The sequence below is a fragment of the Suncus etruscus genome, chromosome 6, assembly GCF_024139225.1.
Source record: "Suncus etruscus isolate mSunEtr1 chromosome 6, mSunEtr1.pri.cur, whole genome shotgun sequence".
NCBI lineage: Eukaryota > Metazoa > Chordata > Mammalia > Eulipotyphla > Soricidae > Suncus > Suncus etruscus.
In genome coordinates this window covers 70,653,481-70,677,509 of record NC_064853.1, presented here as the reverse complement: position 1 = coordinate 70,677,509, position 24,029 = coordinate 70,653,481, and the positions used below count along the sequence as shown (strand labels likewise).

The following is a 24,029-nucleotide window of genomic DNA, read 5'->3' as shown; positions in this document are numbered from 1 at the left end:
GTGTCCCTCTTTCTGCTGCAAAGATCAAATACTAGGAAATGGAGAGGTGTTCTAGGGGTTAAGATATTTGCCTTGTATTCCACTGACCCCAGTTCGAATCCCTAGTCCTCTGAAAACCACACAGGGCCACTCATGAGCACAGAATGAGGAATAGTCCCTGAGCATATCTTGATATAGCCACCCTCCTTCTATCTGCCCCTCCAAAAAAAAAAAGATCAGGTTCTACCAAACCAGTGTTATGCCAGATGGAAAGAACTGAGTGGCCAGTAAAAATAGAGCCTCTGGTGAGATAAGGAGGCTTGGAGAGCTCACCAGAGAGATGACCAGGGCACAAGAAGGAAGAGGAAGGTTGGAAAGCAGCTATGTATGGGCTAAAATTTCTTGTAGCTGGGCTAGCTTTTAGTTTCCTATCTGGAGCCAAGACTTGTTCTGGAGACAAGAACTCTGCTCACCAAGAACTCTAGTGAACAACAGTGAGGTCCAGCCACACCAGTCTGTTCATAAGGAGTCTCCATCACTGACCCATACACCTCAGCAAAAGCATTGGGATCTCCTACATGGCTAGTAGGATTTTGGTATTTTTCTTTTTAAAAAAGTTATGGGACAGATAGTACAGCAGGTAGGGTGTTTGACTTGCACATGGCTGACTAGGTTCAACCTCAACATATCACATGGTTTCCTCAGAATTTCAAGTGTAATTCCTGAGTGTAGAGCCAGGAGTAAGCCCTGAGCATTGCCAGGTATGGCCCAGAAACAATTCAACAAAATCCCATAAAAGTCCTTGCATAGAATCATTGGCCCTGAAATCCTACATGATGGGAAAACTAGTCAAGGTCCTGTTGTGGTGCTCAGAGCAGCAGACAGCAGGGCAAGGCGTAGGGTGTTGACTGGATTTAGGCCTGGTGTGTGCCTGTGTGTTGACTGATGCAGTTAGTGATGAGCTCAGGTTGATCAGGAAGGGATGCAGATCACAGGGGAAGGGAGCTCTTGCAGGGGCAGGACCCAGTGTTTCTCAGTATTCTGAGTGTTCTTCAGGGAGGGTCTCCACAGAGGTTGGCAGAGCCGCTCCTCAGTCAGCGGACATCAAGCACCAGGTGGAAAAACACTCAGCAACTGAGGTAAAACTTCTCCTGGGCCAAAGACTCTGGGGAAAGCCAATTTCCATGATGATGAAATTTTGTAGTTCCTCATAAATCCTCACCTACAGGAGAACCAGCAATATCCATGCTGAGAAAAATTCCTCAAGCAGCCTGACAGTGGCTTATAGTAGCCCCTCGGTAAAACATGTCAAAGGAAAGCAGCTGGGCCAGAGAAACCAGCTGACTGTTTCTGACCTTCCCATGAACACCCACAATCTTCCTTTGAAGTCTGCTCTGCGCAGCCACTTTCGAGAAAAGGGTTGCCTTGGGGTGTTGGGTGACTTTTGCTTTTCTTCTTTTGAATCCAAGGTTTAGGAAACAGTGATGCTACCTAGTTTAAAAGTCACATAGGTTATATTTCAGTGACTCATTTGGATCTTCAGAAGATTTTTCATGGGAAGATTCTTCCCAGTCTTCTCTGGGCTGAGGGGTGTATGTGTGGGGAATTCCCTCTGTCTTCTCCTTGCCATGAGGTGACAATGAGATAGGCACAGAGGCTGCTGGCCAGAACCCTGCAAAAGGAAGCAGAAACAGGTGCAGTTAGGTGCACCAGGCCAGCTGCAGCATGGAAGAAGCTATACATTTTTTCCGACATGGCCTCCCAAGCAGAGCTCAGCAGGCCCCCTACCACTCCCAGAAATTCTCTGCTAACTGGGCTAGATGGTTAAATGTGAGGATCTGAGTATGCTGATGATAGGCAGAGTCACTCTGGTGGTGCTTGGGGCCACAAAGCACCAGCAATCAAGCTGGGGCCCATCAAGGCAAATGACATGCTTATACGGTCTCCCTTGCTCCAGTGAGAATTTTCTGGAAAGGAACTTGGCATCACTGTCCAACCCACTGGTGAAGAAGCATCTGATGCTAATAAGGGGATGAGTCCTAGTGAAGCAGCCCAGCCAGAGTCACCAAAAAAGCGAGAGAATGTGATGGGCGCCATGTAGCTCCCACCAGGGTTATTATTTACCCATATGTACATGGTGACATTATATATGAGCTGCTACTCAATGACTCCCTAAAGGACCTGCGACAATAGGTCAGGACTCAATTGCTCGTGTGAATGAGCCAGATGAGCATGCTGAGATCTGGCAGTGGAGGGTAAAAAGAGTAAGAATTAAGGGCTGCTACCTTTCCCCAGGGCAGTCTCTCGAGTGCTCTGAGGAATAGAGGAATGCCTGCTGCAATATCCAGCCACTGTTGCCGATGGCGTCAAGGTCTCCTGAGGTGCAGTACTGCGCGCAAGAGCATCATTTCATCACCCTTCCCCACACTGTCTATTTTTACAACCCTGTTATATCACACCCAAGCTTCCGGGCTTGGAACAAACCTCAAAAGCAGGCTTTTCACCCATCTCCCTGCACGCTTCACTGCCAGCCATTTGGCCTGTGCCATGTTTATTATTATTGGCATCTGCGACTCATTGGCTAAAAAACAATTTCATTCCCAGACAGCCTCTTCTCTGCAGTTTCTCATCTTGCCTGTTTCTAGGAAAAGTGTAGGAAGTCACTACTTGTAAGCAGGCTTGGGAATACAAGAGAAAACTTTCCTGGGGTGTTATCACTTTTAGCTCTTTAGGGGCCCCCGAAAGGGAAAAGCAGACAAAGAAGAGATGAGGGAGGAATCCAAAACATTTCTTCTATGTCATTTAGAATATGAATTGATATTCAGGGCCATAGAGACAATATGGCGGTATCATTCTTGTTTTTCATGTAGCCCACCTGGGTTTGATCCCCAACTCTATACAGCCCCCTGATTCACCAGGAATGATTCCTGTGTGCCGCAACAGGAGTAAGCCCTGAGTACTAGTGTGGCACCCAAATAAAAAACATGACCAATAATCCCACCAAAGTGGGTTGATCTAACCAAAACAGCCTTGCTAAGCCAGAAAGCAGCTCTGTCCTGAGGTGAGCACCAGTCTTTAATGAATGGCCAAGAAGACTACAGGAGGGGAAGAAACTTCCATTTAATGAAAAATAATCCACTTTGAAATACCTTCACTTCAACTCACTTAAGACTACATTATTAACTAGGGAAACACCTGACACTCACTACTGTAGTCAGACCAGAGAGAGAATCAAGCAAAAACATAGTGGAAGAATAAAAAAAAAAATTACCAACTCTAGTACAGTGCATAAGTCAGACCTGTGTTTGATCCCAGGGCCCGCCAGCATAGTCGAGTGTGGCCCAACTTATTCCACCTCCATCTACCCTTATCCCAAACCAAATTCACAGAAGAGATAAAGTCATGTTCAAAGATAAGGTATTATGGGAAAGGGTTAGTCTAAAAGATAGAAGACACAAGAAGACACACCCACACATAGAGCAAAAGGGGTGACCCTATACCAAGTGCAACTGGCAGAGCAAAGAGCACAAAGCTCTAAAGCAATACAGCCTCTTGTGTTTCTGGAAGTGACTGACACTCCATCCGTCAAGAATGGGGGCAGGTGCAGCCCTGCGGACATTCCTCCAGTTCCACCTCACTAGGGTACGGCTCCAGTCTCTCATGACGTTCGCCACGCCCAGTGTGCCCAGTGACTGATGGAAGCTCTCAGCTGCATTCAAGCCAGGAGGAAGGTTTTCCTCGTGGCTGCTCACTTTTTCACTGCTGGGCCTTTAGTCTTTCCATTACTGTAGGAGGTGTCACACGGACAGGCTGGTCCCACAAAGAAAACTCCTATTGGGAGGAGATGGCAAGGCCTTGCTCTGCCTGATGCCCCTGGGTGCAGTGTCTCAAGCAATCTGGGTGGGCTGACATGAGGGAGGCCAGTTGGGAGCAGTTTGGACATTCAGCCGGGCCTAGCAGAAGAGAGTGGGGCTAGAGATCAGGCCCAAACTCTAAATTCTAATAATCATCTTCTGGGGCTCACTGGGGAAAATAATGGCTAATACATTTTGGCTTGTTCACTGGCCTCCATCATCACCATCACTATAATTATTACAAAATTATTATTATTATTATTATCTTGGGGGATTGGGGTCCACACACCTGGCAGGGCTTAATTCCTAACTTTGTGCTTGGGGAACGAGGTGTCAGGGATCAAACCTGGGTTGGCTATGTGCAAGAAAAGTACCCAACCTGCTGTACTTCCCTCTGGCCTTCTAACAATAAATTCATCAGTTAGGCCACCGTTGAGAGCCAGTCATGTCAAGATGGTTTGAGCTTTGAGCACTGTGCTCCAGCTGAGTGCCAAGGGGCTGCCCCCCACCTCAGAGCCAGCACAGAAAGTGGCCCACCTGCCTGGCAAGCTTTCTTTCCTTTTCTGCTTTAAACCACAACCAACCAGTCTGGGGCTCTGCCTTCGGCACTTCTTTGCTGAGCTGTTGCATCCAGCAGCTCTGGAGACAACCAGGCCTCTCCCTAGAGGAGGCCACCAGGGCCCCCATTCATACAAGTGGTCAAAGGCCAAGCCCAACACATGCCTCATCTTCTCAGATCTATTCTGCTTCTCTTGGCCTGGGCAACACAAAAGGGGGTGGCTTCTGGTTCCCTGGTTCCCTACGGCCCCCCACACAAAAGGGTGAGTGACAAAGACATTTTCTAGGATGGCAGGTGTTGGTGTCGGATTCCACCAGGATGCAGGGCCAGAAGAAAGGTGTTACAGGCTTCCCAGGGCAGCACAGACGTGCAGGGGCAGGAGAGAGGCAGGAAAGGCCCCCTTGGGAGAGGTGGCAGGGATGGGAGGGGCATCCCAGTGAGGGGGTAGCATGGTAGAGCCTGTGAGTGAACATGCAGATAACCTTGGCCTGCCAAAAAGTCAGCCTTACCTTGCTCAGATAATCCAGTGGATCTTTAGGCATCTTAATCTGAAGGGAAAGAATATAAAATCAAATGAATACCAGGCCAGCTACTCCACAGGCCAAGTTGAGCATGAACACAGCATTAATTGTACTTTTTTTTTTCATAAAATACTTAAAGTACTTGGATTGCTTTGGTGATTGTAGGAAATGAAAAGTGGAAAATTCATTCTGGTGGGGGCCAAGGTATGTGAGTGTGAATGTGAGTGTGAATGTGTGTGTGTGTGTGTGTGTGTGTGTGTCTGTGTGTGAGAGAGAGAATGAGAGAGAAAGAGAGAGAGAATAAGAGAGAGAATGAGAGAGAGAGAGAGAAAGAGAGAGAGAGAGAGAGAGAGAGAGAGAGAGAGAGAGAGAGAGAGAGAGAGAGAGAGAGAGAGAGAGAGAGAGACCAGGAGTTAAGGGGTTTGTCTTGCATGTGGCCAACCTGGGTTTGATCCCTGGTACTGAATATGTTCCCCCAAGCACCTAGGAGGGATCACTGAGCACAGAACCATGAGTAAGCCTTCAGGACTACTGGCTATATTCCATTCTACCAACCCCCCAAACAAACAAAAAAAGAAAAGCAAAATTTTGCAAGGAAGGACCAAGTTATAGCTGGCCTCACAATGTTTACAAAACAATGGAGAAGACCACAGCATTTCTAGAATGAAGAGCACAGTATTTTAGCACTGTGCCCCCCTGTCCTGCTAACCAACTTTTCCTGACTGAGTCAGTCTAAAAAAGCAGTGAATTGTAGGAGCATTTAAGATGAGCATTTGGAGCTCAATGGATGAAGTAAAACAATCCATGTAAGCACTCAAAGTTGATGCTTCTAAGTTTCACGAACATGGTTCTGGGTTGATTCTGTGCCTGTGTCCTCTGCAATGCAATGGTCCCAGAGAAGAAGCACAGGCAGTCTGGGCAGCTCAGGAAAGGGACCCCACAACTCTGCAATCACCTAGTCATTCACAGAGCAGGAGGCTCTTGGCAGTCATCACGAACCCACTGCAAGAGCTGAGCTGGGTTTGTGATGGTGACAGGTGATCTCCACCTCCCACTGTATCCCACCCTGTCACATTTCTCTGTGAGTTTTTCTCATCAGAAGCAGCTTCTTTTCTGTCAGGCACAAGCTCCTCAATTACAAGGTCAGAGTGCTCCAGAATTCAATGTCACTATGCCACCACCAAATCTGAACACAGAACATTTAACAATTGTAGTAACAATTGACAGTGGTTTGTATGGCCACAGTTGTAAACTGGAGGTTTCTTTTTTTCCTATGTAATTATTTTATTTAAACACCATGGTAACAAAATTATTCATGAATCAGTTTTTTCTTCACACACACACACACACACACACACACACACACACACACACACATATTTGTGATAGAGCTTCAGTTACCCTCATAACACCCTTCCCCAGGGCATATTTTCCCACCACCAATGTCCCCATAAACTGGGGTTATACTGGAACCAAACCACCTGCATGGGAGTGACTGGTTGTAGAGTCTAAGGGGCTCAGAACATCATTTGGGGGAGGGGAAGCACATAAAATAAATGTGGAGTTATGGGGGGGCAGGAGTAATAGTATAGCAGGTAGGGCTCTTGCCTTGCATACAGACTACCTGAGTTCATTCCTTACCATCCCATATGGTCCCCTGAGCCCATTGGGAGAGATTCCTGAATGCAGAGTGAGATTAGGAACTGAGCATCATTGGTTATGCCCCATTTCACCAGGAAAAAAATAGTGCACCTCTCCTTTGAGGATCATGGGTGGTCTGGGTAATCTGCACCATTGGGTCCCCACTTTAATTGCCAGCCTGGTGGGCAGAGAGTCTCTGTGAGTAGCCTTTGGGTGCCCTGAAATCAGAAATGTGGACTTCTGAGGAGTCACATTTCCTATCTGTTAATAAAAATACATTCCAATTTTGGGGCTCAGAATTTCAGAATCAATAATGGACAACGGATGATCCAGTTGTATGTTCTGGCTTACTTGCTGCTTAATCACATTGCTAACCTCTTCCTATGACTGTGTTTTAGTCACGCCATAAGTTCTGAAGTGGTGTTAGTGCCAGACTAGAAGTTTTCTATGGCTTCTGGAACAAATGCAGTTCTCCATACTTCCTACCTGCCTAACATGCTGCCTTATAAGCCCATTTCCTCTTGTATTAAGGAGAAAAAAGAGCTTTTTTGAGGATCTTCCTGAAATGATAACAGTTCAGATTTGGGTCAGAGATGCACTGTGGACAAGATGCTTGCCTTGCACGAGACTGACTCAGATTTGATCCCGGGCACCACATATGTATGGTCCCCTGAGCCCACCAGGAGTGATTCTTAAGTGTAGAGCCAGGGTATGGCCAAAATACAACAAAATTGGAGCCAGAGTGATAGTTACGTGGGTAGAGCATTTGTTATTCATGGAACTCACCTAAGTTTTATCCCAAGCAACCCATATGGTCCCCTGGGCACCGCCAGGAATAATTCCCGAATGCAGCGACAGGAGTAACCATGAGAATTTGGGTGTATCCCAAAAAACAACAAGAAAGTTCAGAATTTTAGGGAATTGTGCCAATGACCCATCATAGTGTGGGTCAAAGGTCAGGCTGACTTCAGGAAAGGGCTCTTTGGTCTCCTCCCCACAGCTCAATTCTTGCTTTTTGCTAGGCCTTGAGGCTACCCCATTGGTAGAAACCGACTAAACAGATGGTGTGGCTAACAATGGAGGGCTTGTTGTAATTGCTGATGAGGACTGGTCTGCTTCTCTCCCTTGTGCATCCCCAGATGCAGCCTGGTGTGGTGTACTGGACCAAACAGAAGGTCTCGGTCGCTGCCAATCCATGGCTAAGTTAAGGAGCTGCAAAGACAGAGACAGTGGAACCACCTTCATTGTCTCATGAGGCTCAAATGCCACTTGCCCTTGACACATGGGCAGTACTATTAAAGGGCAGGGCCCCCATGAACTTGGCAGTTGGCTGTCTGTTCTGTGTACGATCAGCCTGGGTAGTGCGGGGAAGTGCCAGGACAACACTGAGCTGGAAGAGAATAGAAAGATGAAGAGCCTCTTGGTGTTGTGGCAGGGATAAAGAGATGCACATCACTACTTCATGGTTTTACTAGGAGGGCACTCAATAGGTGGAGTTGGGTGTAGCATTATGCAACACGAGCATACAAGCTCCTTCTTTGGAAAACTAGAAGTGCTGTTAGGGCATGCATTTTAATGAGGTGCTACCTTACTCTTAGCTGCCAAATGCCTTACGTATATTCATACAAATCCCAGATATAAATACAATAATTAAGAACCAGTGATATAGTGTAGAAGCTAAAGTGCTTGCCTTGCATGTAGCAAATTCTGGCTGATTACACAGTACCAGCGACAATCCCCAAACACCATGCCACTTGTGTAAGCTCCCTCAATGCAAATAAAGAACCTGATTTCTACATATAGAAAAGAAACAGGCAACATTTTGTGATTATTTGGAAGGGGAGAACAAATTAAGAAATGCGAATGTCTTTGAAGGGTTCATGGGAGGGCAATCAAGATGGAAAATACAAGGTTGAAAGGGCTGAAGCGATAGCACAATGGGGAGAGTGTTTGCCTTGCAGACAAGTCGACTCACATTTGATCCTCAGCATCCCATATGGTCCCAAGAGCCTAAGAGGAGTAATTTCTGAGTACAGCACCAGGAGTAACTCCTGAGCACTGCTGTGTGTGGCCCAAAAACAAAGAGGAGAAACAAAAGGCTACAAAATTTATATATCTGAAAGAGCTGTTTCATGAGTACTGGGAACCATGAATGATGCTACTGACATCTAGGTGCAGCTGATTATGATCCTGGGTGTGGCTCTTGCAGTGTTAAACAGATGTGCAGGGCCAAATTGCAGCCTCAAATTGCTGTCTGGAAAATGAGAAGGTGACTCTGGATTTCAATAAAGATGGGAAAAAAATAACAAAAAAAATACTCAACACCAAACTGCCCGCCCTTCAAATAAAGAAAAATAAATTGCTTAGGAATTTGTGCATTGTGCAAAGTTCTGCCTGGCAAAGACTTTTCAAGAACCAGTGGATTTTTTCATAGTAGCTTTCTCCGGCCACATTCATGGGGAGATTGAATGAGCAAGGGTTGGAGCTGAGCTTCTCTTATCTCCTAGTAAAGGCTGCCTGTCATCCACGATGGTCACCGGGGAGAGAGCTGGGCACGGTCAGACAGGAATAGTGGCGGCCTCTCCCTGGGTCCTTGTTACTGAATAGTCAGTGTGGAAAATTATGAACTGGCTCTGATAATTAGGGAAGGGAGTGTTTTTGAGAGCTGGCATAGATGTGAGATAGAAACAGTGGCTGAGGGTTCCAGCTTCAGGCAAGTACTAAATATCCTCTCAGCAGGAAGGCGGACAGAACCAGAGATCAGAGAGTGTCTGGGCTATTCAGACCCCTTGGAATGGCTCTGAGGAAGGGAACAGGTGCAGCCATGGCTGGGCTAAGCCTACACACTCCTCAACTCTGGCAAGGCCAGGCCAGTGGGAATTAGCCAGCCTCATTAACATTTCCAAATGGCCCAATGATGCTTTCCAGTTTTTCCAACCCAGCAGCAGTGGCTGTGTCCTGGCTGGCCCTAGCTCTGGGCTCAGCTTCCTCTTTTGGTGGTTGGTCTTGCCATCAACTTTGGTTCGGAGGCAGAGAATGAGGACAGCTGCACCGAAAGGCAGGCAGGTAGAGCGACTGTGATCCAGTGTGCCTGCAGGGGCCGATGCACCTGCACTGGGGAGCTCTCACCAAAGAGCAATTTTCCACAGAGATAATGGACTCTTGTGGCTACTATTTAACTAAATTATGAAGAAAAAGAATATCTTGATGTCAACTTTCTCATGGAAGAAAGCAGCTTCCAGAACCTCTAAAAGGTTCTAAACAGTGAGGTCTAAACAGTAAGATCTCAGTGATCTATAACTTTAAGAAGACTGTTCATGTAAACCAGATCTCATTCATTTTTCAAAATGGCCAAACAGCAGCCAACTATTGCTAAAAGCAATACTCACAATAACCTAACAATGGAAACAGCCCCGATGTCTAGAGATTGATGAGTGGATCACTCAAATGTGTCTCCCTTCACACTAAAGTCCCCTGGGGTAACAAAGAAAGTGAAATACTGTAGACAAGCAGCTACAACCTGGACAAACCTGAGAACTTGCCACAGGAAAAAAGTGAGTTACAAAGACAAATCTGATCATACTTATATAAAATAAATGCCCACAGGTGGGCATCCATTGAGACAGGAAATAGGTAAGTCACTGCTAGGGAGTAGGAGGAAAGGGGGCTGGCTACAACTATATTTTCCTTTTGTGAGATGAACATGGTTTATGATAAGGGCTGGGGACTTACTCCAAGGGTTACAGCACATACTTTGCCTGTGGCAGCCCTAATATGAATCCCAGCATCTCAAGAGCATGGCTGAATGAAGTCACCCAAAGACAGAAAGACTAAGCTGTGACTGTGGTGATGTTTAAATCCCCTCCCCCACTAATCTAAAAAAGCACTAGTATTATATTTAAGTGCTTGTGTTATGTGCTCTGTGAATCATTTCTCAAGAATAGTCTTTTGAAAAGTGTCAAACTGGGGCTGGAGAGATAGAGCACAGTGAGTAGAGCACCTGTCCTGCATGTGGCCGACTGAGGTTCAATCCCTGGCATCTAATATGGTCCCCTGAACACCTCCAGGAGTATGCAGAACCCCTGAATAGCTCCTGATATGGTAAACAAAAAACAAACCAAAAAACCACCCTAAACAAACCAAACAACAGCCCTCAACCACACACACAAGAAAACAAAAAACAAGGCAAAAACAAAAACAAAATCCCAACAACAACCCAACCAACTTAAAAAACGAACAAAAAAACCAACCAACCAAAAAGAAAAAAGAAACAACACACACACAACCAAGCCAACACAACCAAAACAACCCCGCAAAACAACAATAACAACAAAAAAAGTGGATGTGAAAGAAAAGTGGGTGGCCTGGGCAACACTACTGTTCCTTTTATTTCAAAAGCAACACCACCACTGGCTCTGTGTTCTCCAACTACTGCACCCAGGCTCACATCCAGAGATGCAGTTTAGTGGTTCTCCATCTGCGACATATTGGGACCGTCTAACTACCCTCAGTGTAAAAATAGGGCCAAGTCTTAGGCAAGTCACTGATTTCCTCTCACAATAACTCCTGATTTAAATTCTGTTTTAAGAAAATAACTGCATGAAAAAATACAATGGTCTGGTAGTTGACTCAAACACCATTGGCTCCAGAGTATAGTAAGGAGAAGGAAAGAAGGAAGAGGAAAAACACAAAGACTTATATTCTCTTTTCTACTTCAAAGAGACCTGGAGCAAGAGATACAGCTATTTATATCAAGCAGGTATTCAATTAACTATGCTTTATAGATGTCTATAATAATGTTCTAATGCTTTTATTCACAGAAACAGGTGCAGAATGCATTTGGAAGCCATGGACTCCCACTGCAATGCTCACTATAAGAATGTTTGTGTCTTAATTTTATTTATTTATTTATTTATTGGGATTTTTTGAGGGGAGGGGGTCACACCCGGTGGTGCTCAGGGTTTATTCCTGGCTCTGCACTCAGAAATTGCTCCTGGCAAGCATGGGAGACCATAATGAATGCCGGGATTTGAACCACTGTATGTCCTGGATTGGCTGCATGCAAGGCAAATGTCCTACCGCTATGCTATCTCTCCAGTCCTTAATTTTATTTTATTTCTTTACTTTAATTTGGTTTTGGGTCATACCTGGTGAGGCTCATGGGTTACTCCTGGCTATGAGCTCAGAAATCATTCCTGGCTTGGGGGACCATATGGGATGCCAGGGATCGAACCCAGGTCCATTCTGGGTCAGCCACATGCAAGGCAAACATCCTACCACTGTGCTATCGTTCCAGCTCTCTGGCTCTTAACTTTAATATCTATAATGACTCTTTAATCTTTTTGTTCACAGTGGTTCTCGGAGATATAGGTTGGTCTCCCTAGTTTTGCATTACAATGCTATATTATATTAGACTCCTAGTGCTCATTATGATAATGTCTTGACAAATATTCTAATCTATTCATTTTCCATTTGATTATACCTGCTAATCAGGCATAATGCTTATGTCTACAGATATTATTGGAATAGGCAACTGCATGCCAGAAATTTGCTATAGTGCTCATATTTGCTCAATTTGCTATATGCTTTTGCAATTTATTTTCAATTCAAGCTAGTTTACTATTGCATCATAATGCCCATGTTTTCAGTTTGCTTTCAGGAAAGAAACTTGGATGCTCAAGATCCATTAGACAATAAATACTTCATAGTGTAGACTCCTTTTATAGTATTAATTACAATATTACTTATTATTCTATATTTGAAAATTATGATTGTTTTAAGAATGTTCTATACACAATCTAACCCAGAGAGCCTTTCTTCAGCAAAGTTCACCCTCATCAATGATAAACTGCCTAGGAATTGGAAAAACCTTTCCATCTGACCTTGCTTGGTTTATATTTTTTAAGTGCGTTGACCTGTTCACTTGAGTCAGTTTTTCGACTGCAACGTAAGAATTGATCTTCATTGTCTGTCTATGATGTATATGAGTGTATGTGGTGGCCATCTCTACGTATGTCTAATGTCTGTCTATATTGGACATAATGTCTGTCTATATTGTATATAGTCATAGTCCTTCCTCATTATATATGATCTTTCCTTTTCCTCCTCCCCTGCTTACAACTTTACAAATCTGTTTCTATCATTTTGATTTCTCACCCCAGATTTGTTATTTCTTCTTATTTAACCCTTTTTACCTTCAGTTCTTTTTTTTTTGTTTGTGCTACACCCAGTGGTGCTCAGAGGTTAGTCCTGGCTATGTGCTCAGAAATCGCTCCTAGCTCAGGGACATATGGGATGCCTGGAATCAAACCCAGGTCCACCCTGGGTCAGCCACATGCAAGGAAACACTCTACTGCTGTGTTATTGCTCCAGCCTCATACCCTCAATTCTTAATTCCTCAGGACTGGAACATACCCCCCAACTCCAACCTGCTGCAAGCCAGCCCCCAAAGTGAAAAGACAACCTCTCAGCCTGCCTTGCTTTGGCCTGGGAAAAAGCTGCCACCTCTGCTGATGTTGTTTTGCTATCATTGGCCCCTTTTCTTCCATCTCCCTTTTCTGTGGACTGTTGCTCACTACCAGATTTGGTTTTTGAGAGACCTTTGGCTTGAGAACATTTCCTGATATGTGACTTCTGCAGGCTGTTTTTCAGACACCACAAGACCATGTTACACGCTGAAGCTGTGCTCGGGATTTTAACCCCCATTTAAAGGGGATAAGTATATTTCTTTCATATATTTCTTTAATGTATTTCCTTAATAGGTATAATTCTTATTGTATATTTCCTTATGTAAATATAGTTTTTCCCCACACCCTTTTAGGATTTATTTAGTAGAAAATTCTAATAGATAAGTTTCTTATGGGTTCTGAGTTGTTGAAACCAAATTATAGGGATTGTTTGGCTTACTATTTTTAGCCCCATATGCACAAGTATTATCATGTGGCATTGTTCCTTTTTGTATAGGTACATCAAATGGGAAAATTTTACATATAGAAAAAAGTTCTTATCTAATAGGGATAGAAACTCCTAAATTTTTTATTTCAGGGAGGGTCTTTCATCCTAAACATTTGTCATTTGACTTGACTTAGGCTTTAATCAATTGGACACCAGCTGCTCACCCTTGAACTTTGGATCCCATCTATGAAACTAGCACATTTTTCTGCACTAGCATCAGGAGTTAAACTTCTATCAGGGGAGGTCCTACTGTAGCCCTGGAACTGACTTGCTCCAGGGTGGGTTCATATGACACCCTGACAATTTGGAAACAGCAACAACTTATTTTCAGGGTGGGTTTCCTTGCCTCACCACCTAACGATGAAATGAAACTAGAAGACTCTGTGACACTCTGACCTCAACATGGGATTTGTGCAAAAACCAAGATCTCTAATTACTGAAGCCTGACTGCAATAATTGTGATTGAGGAGAACTTTTCCCAGGACCATGAAAAAAGTCTTTAGTGTTAGACAACTTAGTATGCTTGGAGCTTATAGTTGGTCTTATGGCAGGATGCTTCATGGGCAGACACCCTGTTTTTTAGCCAAAGGCTTTTTCTTTCTATTTACCCAACTTTTGCTGTGCCTATGCAAAAACTGCCAGTTTTTTTTCTTTCTTTTAGATAGGGGCTACCAACTTATTCAAAGAAACTTGGGACAAAAATTTTGTTTGACCTCATATTTTGGCACTTTTCTATAAAATTCTTCATTTTTCTATAAAATGAAGAAGGGAAAAAATAGAAAGAATAGGGGCCAAGGGCCAAGTGGTCTCAGGTATATTGATGGAGATAAAAAAGGACAGAGCTAAATATCTAAGTCAAAGCCAACAAAAATATAAAATATAATCAAGAGACCCAAGCTATAGCAATCTAAACCTAAAATGGGCCTGTTATACTGCCAGACCAGGGGTCAAAGGGTTGTGATATAGGACACACTCTGGGAACACTGGTGGTGAAATTGGCCCTGATTCACAGTATGTCTGAAACCCAACTATGAAGGATGTTTTAAACCACAATGGTTTCAATACAATAGAATACAATATAATAATAATAATAAAAAAAAGAAAATACAGGAGCAGCTGGAGATATAGTGACAGCAAGAAAACTTTCCTCTAGGTTGTACTGGTTATGCGGTGTACTGTTGGGAACTCTTTAAAATCCTGAATCAACAGCTCAAGAAAATGTAGCAATCAGGTCAGGCATCTCTAGTATGAGGACTGAAATTCTAGACTCATTTATCTGAAGAAAGATGAAGGAAAGCAATGGAACTGCCTGGGAATTTTACTGATTAAAATAATTTGTGCTCTCCATGCCACAGAGATAGCATGAAGGTAAGGTGTTTGCCTTCCATGCAGAAGGATGGTGGTTCGAATCCCAGCATCCCATATGGGCAGGCTCAGGTCTGCCAGGGGCGATTTTCTGAGCATGGAGCCAGGAGTAACCCCTGAGTGCTGCCAGGTATGACCTAAAAGCCAAAAGCAAAAAAAAAAAAACAAAAACAAAAACCAAAAAACCAAAAAACAAAAAACAAAAGAAATCTTTAAAAATGGGAAAATACTATACATACAAATAAGTTCTTATGTAATGGAGATGGGAACACACAAATCTTGTAGTGCAATGGGACCTTACACCCTAAACATTGATATAATGACCTGGCACAGGCCTCAGAAGAATGGGCATCCTCCATTCACCCCTGAACCAGGGAAGCTATCTACGAAACATCCAAGGTTTTTTCTAACAACACCTGGAAGCAATCGTCTACCAGGGAAGACCCTACCGCTGCTCTGACATCGACCTGCTCACAAGAGACTTCCCTTAACACTAAGAAGACTTGACAACAAAAACAGCCTGCTTACAGGACAGGGTTCTCTGCATTGCCCTTTAATTGTGAGGTGAAACGAGAGGATGCTCTGCACCATCCTGACTACAATGTAGGATATGCAGATTCCAGGATCTTTAATACAGAAACATGATACCAACAACAGAGACTGTGTGAAAAATAAAACTGTATTGGCACTACATATTGGATTGGACAAACTAGTTTGCCTGGAGCCTAGAATTGGTCTTATGCCAGGAAACTTCAGGGGTAGAGTCTCTTTGTATTTAGGCCAAGGCTTTCCATGTCCCTCATATTTTGGTGGGCCTATGCAAACAATAATTGCCACTCCAATACCGTTTTTACTGTGCTCCTTTGACTCTAAACCAAAAGAAAAAAATATAACCACTTAAACTTTTGAGGTTAAACTAATATGCATGTGCATGGAAATGTAAAAAAGTACTTTGCCTTCAATATTTAAGGAGTTACATAAGTTTTATGGCCTTACATTGCTTTGTGTGCTGCTAAGAAATATTATGTACTACAATCTGGGGACTGGAGGAACAAAGTAATTGTACATGGATTCTGTTTTATTTTTCTTAATGTTCTTTGGCTGAAAGTTCAAAGTTAAGATATCAGCAATGGGAATACTGAGAATTCTGTTTATGGGTGATTGTCCTTCCACTGTAACTTTACCTTGTCCTCTTTCTTTGCATCTTTGTTCTCATAATTAAAAATAAAAAATTAATAAAAAAAAAGAAAAAATATTTTGTGCTCTCTTCAGACCTTAAGGAAACTATAGGCCATCAATTATGGTATTTTCTATAGGTGCTACTGCTGCATGCTCAAGTAGGAAACACTTTCATTAATTCTCATTTAAATTGAACAGTTTTGAGTGCCAAAGTGGGTGTGCATTGTCATTGTACAAATTGTACAGGCCAAAAATCCTACAAAATAGTCCTTTCTGCCTTTGGGGAGGAACATTTTGCTTTTGACACAAAAGATGAGCTCCTCCCCTTCAGGCAGTTGTTTGCTTCTGTGGGTGTGTTCCCCACAATTAGGACCCTTGTGGGAGGAGGTGAGCAATGCGTCTTATTTAGAAGCAACTTGAGTGCCTGAGCCCTGATCTTGATGTAACTAGTTATGTGATAATAAAAACAACCCCCACCTCGTTCAAAGTGCCAATCTGCCAAGTTTTCAAAACTGAGGGCAGACTGGTGAGAATGTGCAGTAAGTTGCAAGTCTCCACACATATGAAGAGTTCATATCTGTCTTCGAGACCATTTTTATAGGGGAAATAATGTTAGGAAACCCTATCCATATATATCCCTATATATATATATATATATATATATATACACACACACACACACACACACACACACACACACACACACACACACACACACACACACCATATTTTCCGGTGTATAAGACGACTTTTGAAACAAAAAAAGTCAACCGAAATCGGGGGTCGTCTTATACGCCGAGTATATCCTGAAAAATGTTTCAATATGCCGCTAAACAAAAATTGTCTGCATATTGCCACAAAATGAATTTTCTAACTTGATCCTGCACCAATCACTGCAAGGCTGCTTGGACCGCCTCTCTAACTCAGCTGATCCAAGCAGGCTTATTATGCATGCAAATTAGACAATGTTCTGGACATGAATCTACACTGTAAAAAGCCTGCTCAGATTGGCCAGAATCAGAGAGGAAGACTATTACAGTATAACCTTTGAACCTTTGCTTGTGTGATTGGCTCACTGTGGTACATGAGCACAGGAAAACATGCAGCACATGAACATTCTGTCTGATACAGTGAATATAGGCCTAAACCTATGTTTTAACTGCAAAATTAGGGGGTCATCTTATATGCCCAGTCATCTTATACGCCAGAAAATACGGTATGTATATGTATATATATGTGTGTGTGTGTGTGTGTGTGTGTGTGTGTGTGTGTGTGTGTGTGTGTGTGTGTGTGTGTGTGTACATATCTATATCTATATATAAACACTTCTGGATCACCGTGAGTCACTTGAAGTCTTTTTAAAGAACTTTCTATGCCTCTCTTACACTCTTACGTTCTGACCCTCTCTGCCAGCTTGAGGGTTCAGGACTATGGGTTCTGGGATGAAATGAGGATTGGGAATCCTGTGACCACAGGGCACAGTTCTATTTTTCTTCCACTGCAGAAACCTTCCTCTAATGAAAAGGTGGGTATCAGCTAATTTCCCTCAACTGTGCTGAGGGAAATGTTCTGTGTTCTGTGGCACTGTGGTGTGTCCGTGTATGTCCGTGTGTGTGTATGTGTGTGTTTGTGTGTGTGTGCTCTGTGTGTGTGTTGTGACTCTCTCCTGGGGTTCCTCTAGTGATCCCACAGTGAAGGTTATAAACCACACTTGTCAAACATGTGCTACATGCCTGCAGCATGCCAAAAAACAAATAGATCAAGGGGAAATAGGATATAATATAGTTTCCTTTTATCCACTTGTTATGCTGCAAAATGGAGTAGACTTTCTAAATAAAAATTCTGAATATTTTTGTAACCAAAGTGCTTAGATAAAATTATTAAAATAAGGGTTATGCTGAGAAAAAGAAATAATTATAACCAATTTACTTGTTATCACAAAAGAATGCTAAGGAACAGTATATAAAATTCTTTTTTTGGGGGGGGGTTGTTTTGTTTTTGAGCCACACCTGGTAATGCTCAGAAATCACTCCTGGCTTGGTGGACCATGTGGGATGCCGGGGGATAGAACTGTGGTCTGTCCTAGGTTAGTGTGTGCAAGGCAAATGCCCTACCACTTGCACCACCACTCTGGCTCCAGTATATAAAATTCTGAATAAGCAGTGCTAAACATTCTAAAACTAATCACTAAAACTTAAGTGATTGAGGCAAATGAAGATACTATCTAGTTTATTGAGCATTATCATGCTTTATGGAATTATAGCAAGACTTACTTAAGCCCCTAAATGGACACTAATGCAGCTTCTTGCCTACCCAGAATATGAGCTTCAATGAAAGAGAGGCCACAGTCTTGCCATTTCGAAGTTTCTGCAAGGAAAAACTGGTCATCAGTATTAGAACACAGGCCCAGAGACAGGGTTTCTGTGATGATCAAAGGCAGGAAACTCAAGTTCCTACACCCTTCATTTGCACCAAAGGTGAATATGAGTCCCTAGGACTGGGCAGAACAGAGTTTTAATAACTGAATATGGCCTCTAGCAAGTCACCAGCTTTGGGTAATTAGGATTTAAAAGTGGAGCCAAGAAGCTGATAAGTCCTTTTACTGGCTTCCCTTTTGGTCTGCCATGTTCCCTGCCTCTGGGACTCTCCTCCTCAGGCTGTTGGCTCAGCTCATGTGCTTGAGTTAGCAGGGTCTGCTAAGGAGAGCAGCAGGCCTTGATGCCACAGACAGCTCTGGTGATGAGTGGAGTCAAGCTGCTTCTCAAGCTACTTTTCTGAGCCCTGGGAATGTTGCTAGGTGGCAGGGTCACCCTAATTAACAGGTGTGGGCTCTGGAAAAGCAGCCCTGGGGTCTGTGCAAACATCCTTCAGCAGTCCTGCTGGCTTTTTGCCTGAGCTTCAAACTCAGGGCAGCAGGAGCTTGTCAGGTAAGCCCAGGAGATCTGAGGAGTCTTCCTGTGCCCCTAGGCCATATCAAGGCATGATGATCCCAATGGAGAGAAGGGAGATGCTTGGTGACCTGGAGGCCCATTTCCTACCACAGGTCAGAGCTGAGTACTATAGCACGGCAGGTGGCTATAGGCTTGAGGTGCAGGTAGGAGGAACATGTTTTCCCTTTTGGTGGGAATTTCTTGTCTTTCTTAGCATTCTTTGTTATGCTACTGGGTTTCCTGTGCTATGAAATGAGTTTCAGTTTTGCTACTGTTAAAATAGTTTATACATATATCTATATCTATATCTATCTATCTATCTATCTATCTATCTATCTATCTATCTATCTATCTATCTATCTATCTATCTATCTATCTATACTGTTAAATTACTTTATACATAAAACTGGGATGCCTTTATTGGCAAGGTGACTGGTTTGTTCCCTATTTTATCAGTGATTTTTATTTCAATCTCTTGAGAGACTTGACAGGCTGAAGGGTAAAAGGAACATCTTTTCTCTTGTGTTCTTTAGAGGTGCGGTACCTATTTATCTTTATATATTTTTCAGAAAGAGAATAAATCACATTCTATTCCATATTTTATCAGCAACTTAGATGGCAGTATGCAAAATGTACCTTGGCCTGGCTTTCATTTGGCAACTGCTAAACAGAATTTGAGTGAAGCCACTGCTTCTTTTCTAGGAACCCACTCAAAATGCGTAGGTTGTCTACATTTCACCTGCCAGAACCAGAGGCCACAAGGGTAACAGTCATAGTGCAGAAAGAGCATTATCCCAGGTTTCTCAGAGAGAAACTCTCTAGATTATTTCAAATAAGCTTTAATTAAGAGCCATTTCCAAAAAACATCTCTGCGAAAAATTCTTGGTACCTGCTGGCTATTTCCTGGCAACAGCTCAAGTGTCCCCGGAGCCGTAATTAGCAGGTGGCAGAAGATGCCACCTGCACTTAAACTTTGTGAGGAGGAGAAGCAGTGCTCACCCACAGTCACAGTTCATAGAAAAAGCATCATCTTCAATCTTTTTCCAAAAAAACACATTGGGGCTGAAGCTTTAGTAGAGTGTTTGCCTTGCACATGACTAACTTGGGATCAATCCCCAGTATCCATAGAATTCCCTTAGCCTGCCAGGAATAATTTCTGAGTGCAGAGCCAGGAGTAACTCCCGAATAATTCCTGAGTGCTGCCGGGTATGCCCCAAAACCAAAACCAAACCAACCAACTAAACAAAAGCACACTAAGTATTGTGGGAACCTGTGAGCACCTTCATCTGTGAGGCAGCCCAGATCTGGGAGAATCCCCCTACTGACCTCCTTTCTGCTTGTCCCACATTTACCATCTCAATCTTCTGGTTCACAAGGTGAAAATTTTTAGCCAATGTGGAGTTCCAACTTGGCTGGCAAGGTGCTTACTAGAATATCTAATACGTACTAGGAAAGTTTCTGTCACTGCAGTTCACCAGGCAAAAAACATGGTACTTTCAGGAAAACCTCAACCCAAACGGACTCCAACTATGGTCTCTGTTTTACTTTTATTTTTACTTTTTGGTTTTTGAATCACACCGGGCAGTACTCAGGGGTTACTCCTGGCTTTGTGCTCAGAAATCGCTCCTGGCAGGCTTGGGAGACCATTTGGGATGCCCATAATCAAATCCAGTCCAGTCGTCCTCACTTGGCTGCATGCAAGGCAAATGCCCTACTGCTATACTATCACTCCAACCCTCTCTAATTATAAGTATGTATATACACATATATATGTACACATACATATATATGTATATACATATATACACATATATGTATAAATATATATACATATAATACCTCCCTCCCTTTCATTACTTATATACATAGTGTATCTATATCTAAAGATTCTGATTAAGTATCTATAACTAAAGATTCTGATTTGGTTCTGACATGTAAGTATATTTGAGAGCTAATGGGCTTAAAATGAATTATAATAATTAGCTTTTTTTGGGCAACTCCTGAGTACTCAATTCACTGGAACAAGACTATAAGCCAAAAGGGAAAGAGGGACATTGAGCACATGCCTTAACATTAAGGCTCAGTACTACTAAGGTGGTGGAGGGAGCAGCAAGGAAGAGAGGGTGAGAGAGAGGACAAGACAATTCAGGCAAGGCTAGATGGCATTTTTTCCTTGAGGGCCAAATGACATAAATGTTTCTCTTACCTCCAGTTGACCAGAGCTAACGGTGGAAGAATAAAAGAGTTTATGGGAGAGAATTAGGATACAAAATGTGAACTCTCTACTTGAGATTTTCCCTTAAAACCTTCAATACTATTTACAAAAGCATCTCATGTGGGCCAGACAACAGTATAGCTGGTGAAGTGCTTGCCTTGCAGGGACGGACCCGGGTTTGAGTCCCAGCATAACACAGGGTCCTTTGAGTCCTGCTAGAAGTGATCCTGGAGCACAGAACTAAGAATAAGTCCTGAGTACCATTAAGTTTGACTCCAAAATTAAAACATAGGAGCCAGAGATAGCACAGCGGTGGGGCATTTGCCTTGATTGCAGCAATCCAGGACAGACCTTGGTTCAATTCTCGAAATCCCACATGGTTCCCTAGCCAGGAGCGATTTGATTTGTGAACACAGAGCCAGGAGTAACCCCTGAGTGTCACTGGTTGTGGCCCAAAAAATAAAACAAAAAAGAGTTAAAAATAAAAAACTATCATAAATAAAAGTTCTATTGTTGAAACTGTGTCACCTGGATCCTGGTCTCCCCTACCTTCTCTACACCTGGTTGGCCATAGAGGTGGACTATATCACTGGCCCTACTTTTTTTTAAGACATCAAGAAGGGAGAGGGCAGAGGAAACAATGACAGAGTTCTTGCATCAAATCCAATCTACATGTGGAATCTAGACTCCTGTGCCACAAAAGACAACAGCCTACAACAGCCTAAGTTCATTCTACAGCACTTCTATTGTTTTTGTCCTCAGAAAGAAGATGGTTGTCATTCTCAAAAAAAAAATTTGGTCTATTGCAAGTAGAACCCCCCCCCACACACACACCCCCCACACAAACAATAAAGATTTACATATGCTAAGGTAAAGCAGGATAAAAGCAATGACCAAGCAGGTCATTGAAGAATGGACACATGACAGAAGTGCCATTAAGATTGTGATTCTCGGGCTGGGCGGTGGCGCTAGAGGTAAGGTGCCTGCCTTGACTGCGCTAGCCTAGGACGGACCGCGGTTCGATCCCCCGGTGTCCCATATGGTCCCCCAAGCCAGGAGCGACTTCTGAGCGCATAGCCAGGAGTAACCCCTGAGCGTCACCGGGTGTGGCCCAAAAACCAAAAAAAAAAAAAAAGATTGTGATTCTCGGGCCCAGAGAGATAGCACAGCGGCTTTTGCCTTGCAAGCAGCTGATCCAAGACCAAAGGTGGATGGTTCGAATCCCGGTGTCCCATATGGTCCCCCGTGCCTGCCAGGAGCTATTTCTGAGCAGACAGCCAGGAGTAACCCCTGAGCACCGCCGGGTGTGGCCCAAAAACCAAAAAAAAAAAAAAATTGTGATTCTCAGTCTTCTTTGTGTAAATCCTCAGGACTTAAAAAATAAGGTAAGTTCCTATGTCCAGGTGACATCCAAACATCATCCAGACCATCTATGGCTAGAAGCAGCCCCAGGCTTCTCTAGCTTTCCAGGTCACAAAGCAGCATGAATCATGGGCTTGGGGTGATGGAATTGTGGCAATTAAAACATTCCCATAGATGTCTTAACAATTCTCTCTCTCACACACACATTCTCTCTCTCTCTTTCTCTCTCTCTCTTATAATGTCAGATACAAAGAGGATCAGTTAGGTGGGAGGAATAATTATTTATTTTTTTGTTTATTGGACACTCAGGGGTTACTCCTTACTATGTGCTCAGAAATTGTTCCTGGCTTGGGGGACCATATGGGATGCTGGGGATCAAATTGAGGTCCGTCCTGGATCAGCCACATGAAAGGCAAATGCTCTACTGCTGCATTATCACTCTGGCCTTGATTTTTAATTTTTATGGAAGGAATGGTGTGTTCAGGGCAATTAGCCATTTGCAAGGCATATGTAATGTTTTGCTCAGCTGTGTGTGTGTGTGTGTGTGTGTGTGTGTGTGTGTGTGTGTGTGTGTGTGTGTGTGTGTGAAGGTCAGCCATGAAGTTTTGAACTAAAGAATATGTATTTAAGGAACAATTCTAGATTTCTGGGTTTTAATTCTGTTGTCACTATTAGAACAGAGCCATGAAGCCATCATGGCTTGATGGCTGGAACTGTCCCATTAGATGGGCACTGGACTAGAATTTTGCAGATTAGAGATCCTAGCTTGCAGGATACAGGCTAATGAGAAGGCCCAGGAAAATTCCCCACAGGGGAAGGAATACATGTTAGAAGAGATCAAAAATCATAGAGGCTGTGATGAGAAAACATATTGCCAGGCTGGATGGGGGAGAAACAATTTAGCCAATACCCATGGAAATCAGGTGTGGTTCTATCTTTGCACACATGTTGGTTCAGAAAAATCCTTTATATAAGGAACTATGAGTAGATGCAGAGGGATATGCCACACCAGAACAGGGAAGATACTGTTAATTGGTTGGCAGATAAATCTAGGCTTCTTGGGAGAACAACTCATCTCCTGTGGAATATTTTAGCTGGGGTTAAGCAAAAGAACAGAAAGACAATGGAGTGTGAAAAAGGTGGTCGTGCCATCCACAAAGAAGTAAAACTGATAGAAGAAAATATAAAAATCCTGAAAATAGGGTATAAGGTGAAATGTTTGCTGTGGGGCACTATGATTTGCTTGATCTCAGGGTGTGGAAGCGCTGTGTTGGCAGCTGGCTCTGCGCCCAGGCACTGGCTCTGTGCCTAGAACCATGAGAACATCTGAAACCCCTCTTTGGTCTTTGGGGGTCTTATCTAATTTTTAAGCCTGACCCACCAGGGGTACACAAAAACCTGTGAAGCATGTTTATGGACAACACGAAATCACTCCGTAGTTGGTTCTCAGTTCTCTAATCTATTTGGTGA

At 43.3% G+C, this 24,029-nt stretch overlaps 1 protein-coding gene across 1 annotated transcript in view; it reads right to left on the bottom strand.

Annotated features, from left to right (window-relative positions):
* Positions 1-244: 244 nt before the first annotated feature.
* RALGAPA2 (Ral GTPase activating protein catalytic subunit alpha 2) overlaps positions 245-24,029 on the bottom strand; it is a 342,879-nt gene continuing 319,094 nt past the window's right edge. The window contains exons 40-41 of the mRNA XM_049774320.1: positions 4,902-4,940; positions 245-1,651 (exon numbers count right to left, since the gene is read on the bottom strand). Of these exons, the coding sequence (XP_049630277.1) occupies positions 4,936-4,940 (5 nt within the window). The 3' untranslated portion in view covers positions 245-1,651; positions 4,902-4,935. The remainder of the gene's footprint in view (positions 1,652-4,901; positions 4,941-24,029) is intronic.